We start from the raw sequence: 901 nt of genomic DNA, 5'->3' as shown, positions 1-901 counted from the left end.
AAATGATAAACATAGAGTGGATGGTACCTTCTTTAAATCGAATGTTGCTTTTGATAATGGTTTTAATTTGGACAAAACTGGTGGTATTCTCAATTACGCTAATGCAAATGGTTATGGTTTAAATGGTGGTCTAACACGCTACTCGGGAATTGGCAAACAGGCTACGGTGGGTGGCTACTCCAACTTGTTTACCTCAAATGATGGTCTGACAACTTTGAATGCTAATGCTGGTGCCTCGAAATGGTTGAACGGTCCATTTGGTGGTCAAAAGGATTACAGTTTCGGTTTGGGTTTAACACATAATGGTTGGAGAGGTTAAATATTTCGATATTATTATTTATTATATTTATTTTGATTCAAAATTTTTAAATAAACGAATATTTTTGTGAAAAGAAGTATATTTTTCATTAAACGCCTAAAAGTAGATACACACTAATTAATCCTAAAATACATACATACTTTTTCCACAGCTAAAACAACCAACATTGATTCGTGTACAACAGACAAAGTTTCCCTATTTAAGCTTAAATACTCAAAAAAATGTTAATGCTCCTAAAAGTATACCCAATAAAACCATATATACATTAAAACTATACCTTTAGTAAATTTCAAAGTGTTAGTAACGAGCGTTTTAACACGCCATATGATAGTTTTTATACCAACAGTTAAATACATTCCTTTCTTCTCATCCAACACCCTGAATTTATTTGCTTAAAGCAAATCCAGTATTACTAATAGAACTCCTCGTAAGAACATTTTTGTTTTTCATCTTTCTTCTAAAAGGAAACAACAGCATTGCTAGAACAACTTGCAACAGCTAAGTAAAACTATAATGTAGCAGCACTTAAGCAAAACATACAAAGTTACAAAAAGTTGGGAGATAAGACAAGTATAAACTTGT

General features: G+C 31.9%; 1 protein-coding gene across 1 annotated transcript; it reads left to right on the top strand.

The window, feature by feature from the left end:
- Positions 1-4: 4 nt before the first annotated feature.
- LOC124421160 (sarcotoxin-2A-like) lies at positions 5-395 on the top strand (the record flags this gene model as incomplete). The annotated part of the gene is made up of 1 exon (XM_046955988.1): positions 5-395. A coding segment is annotated over one exon (315 nt), but the record flags the coding sequence as incomplete, so codon positions are not given.
- Between the last annotated feature and the right edge of the window lie 506 nt (positions 396-901).

This window comes from Lucilia cuprina, unplaced genomic scaffold (assembly GCF_022045245.1).
Source record: "Lucilia cuprina isolate Lc7/37 unplaced genomic scaffold, ASM2204524v1 Scaffold_3418, whole genome shotgun sequence".
Lineage (NCBI taxonomy): Eukaryota > Metazoa > Arthropoda > Insecta > Diptera > Calliphoridae > Lucilia > Lucilia cuprina.
This window is presented reverse-complemented; position numbering and strand designations above follow the sequence as displayed.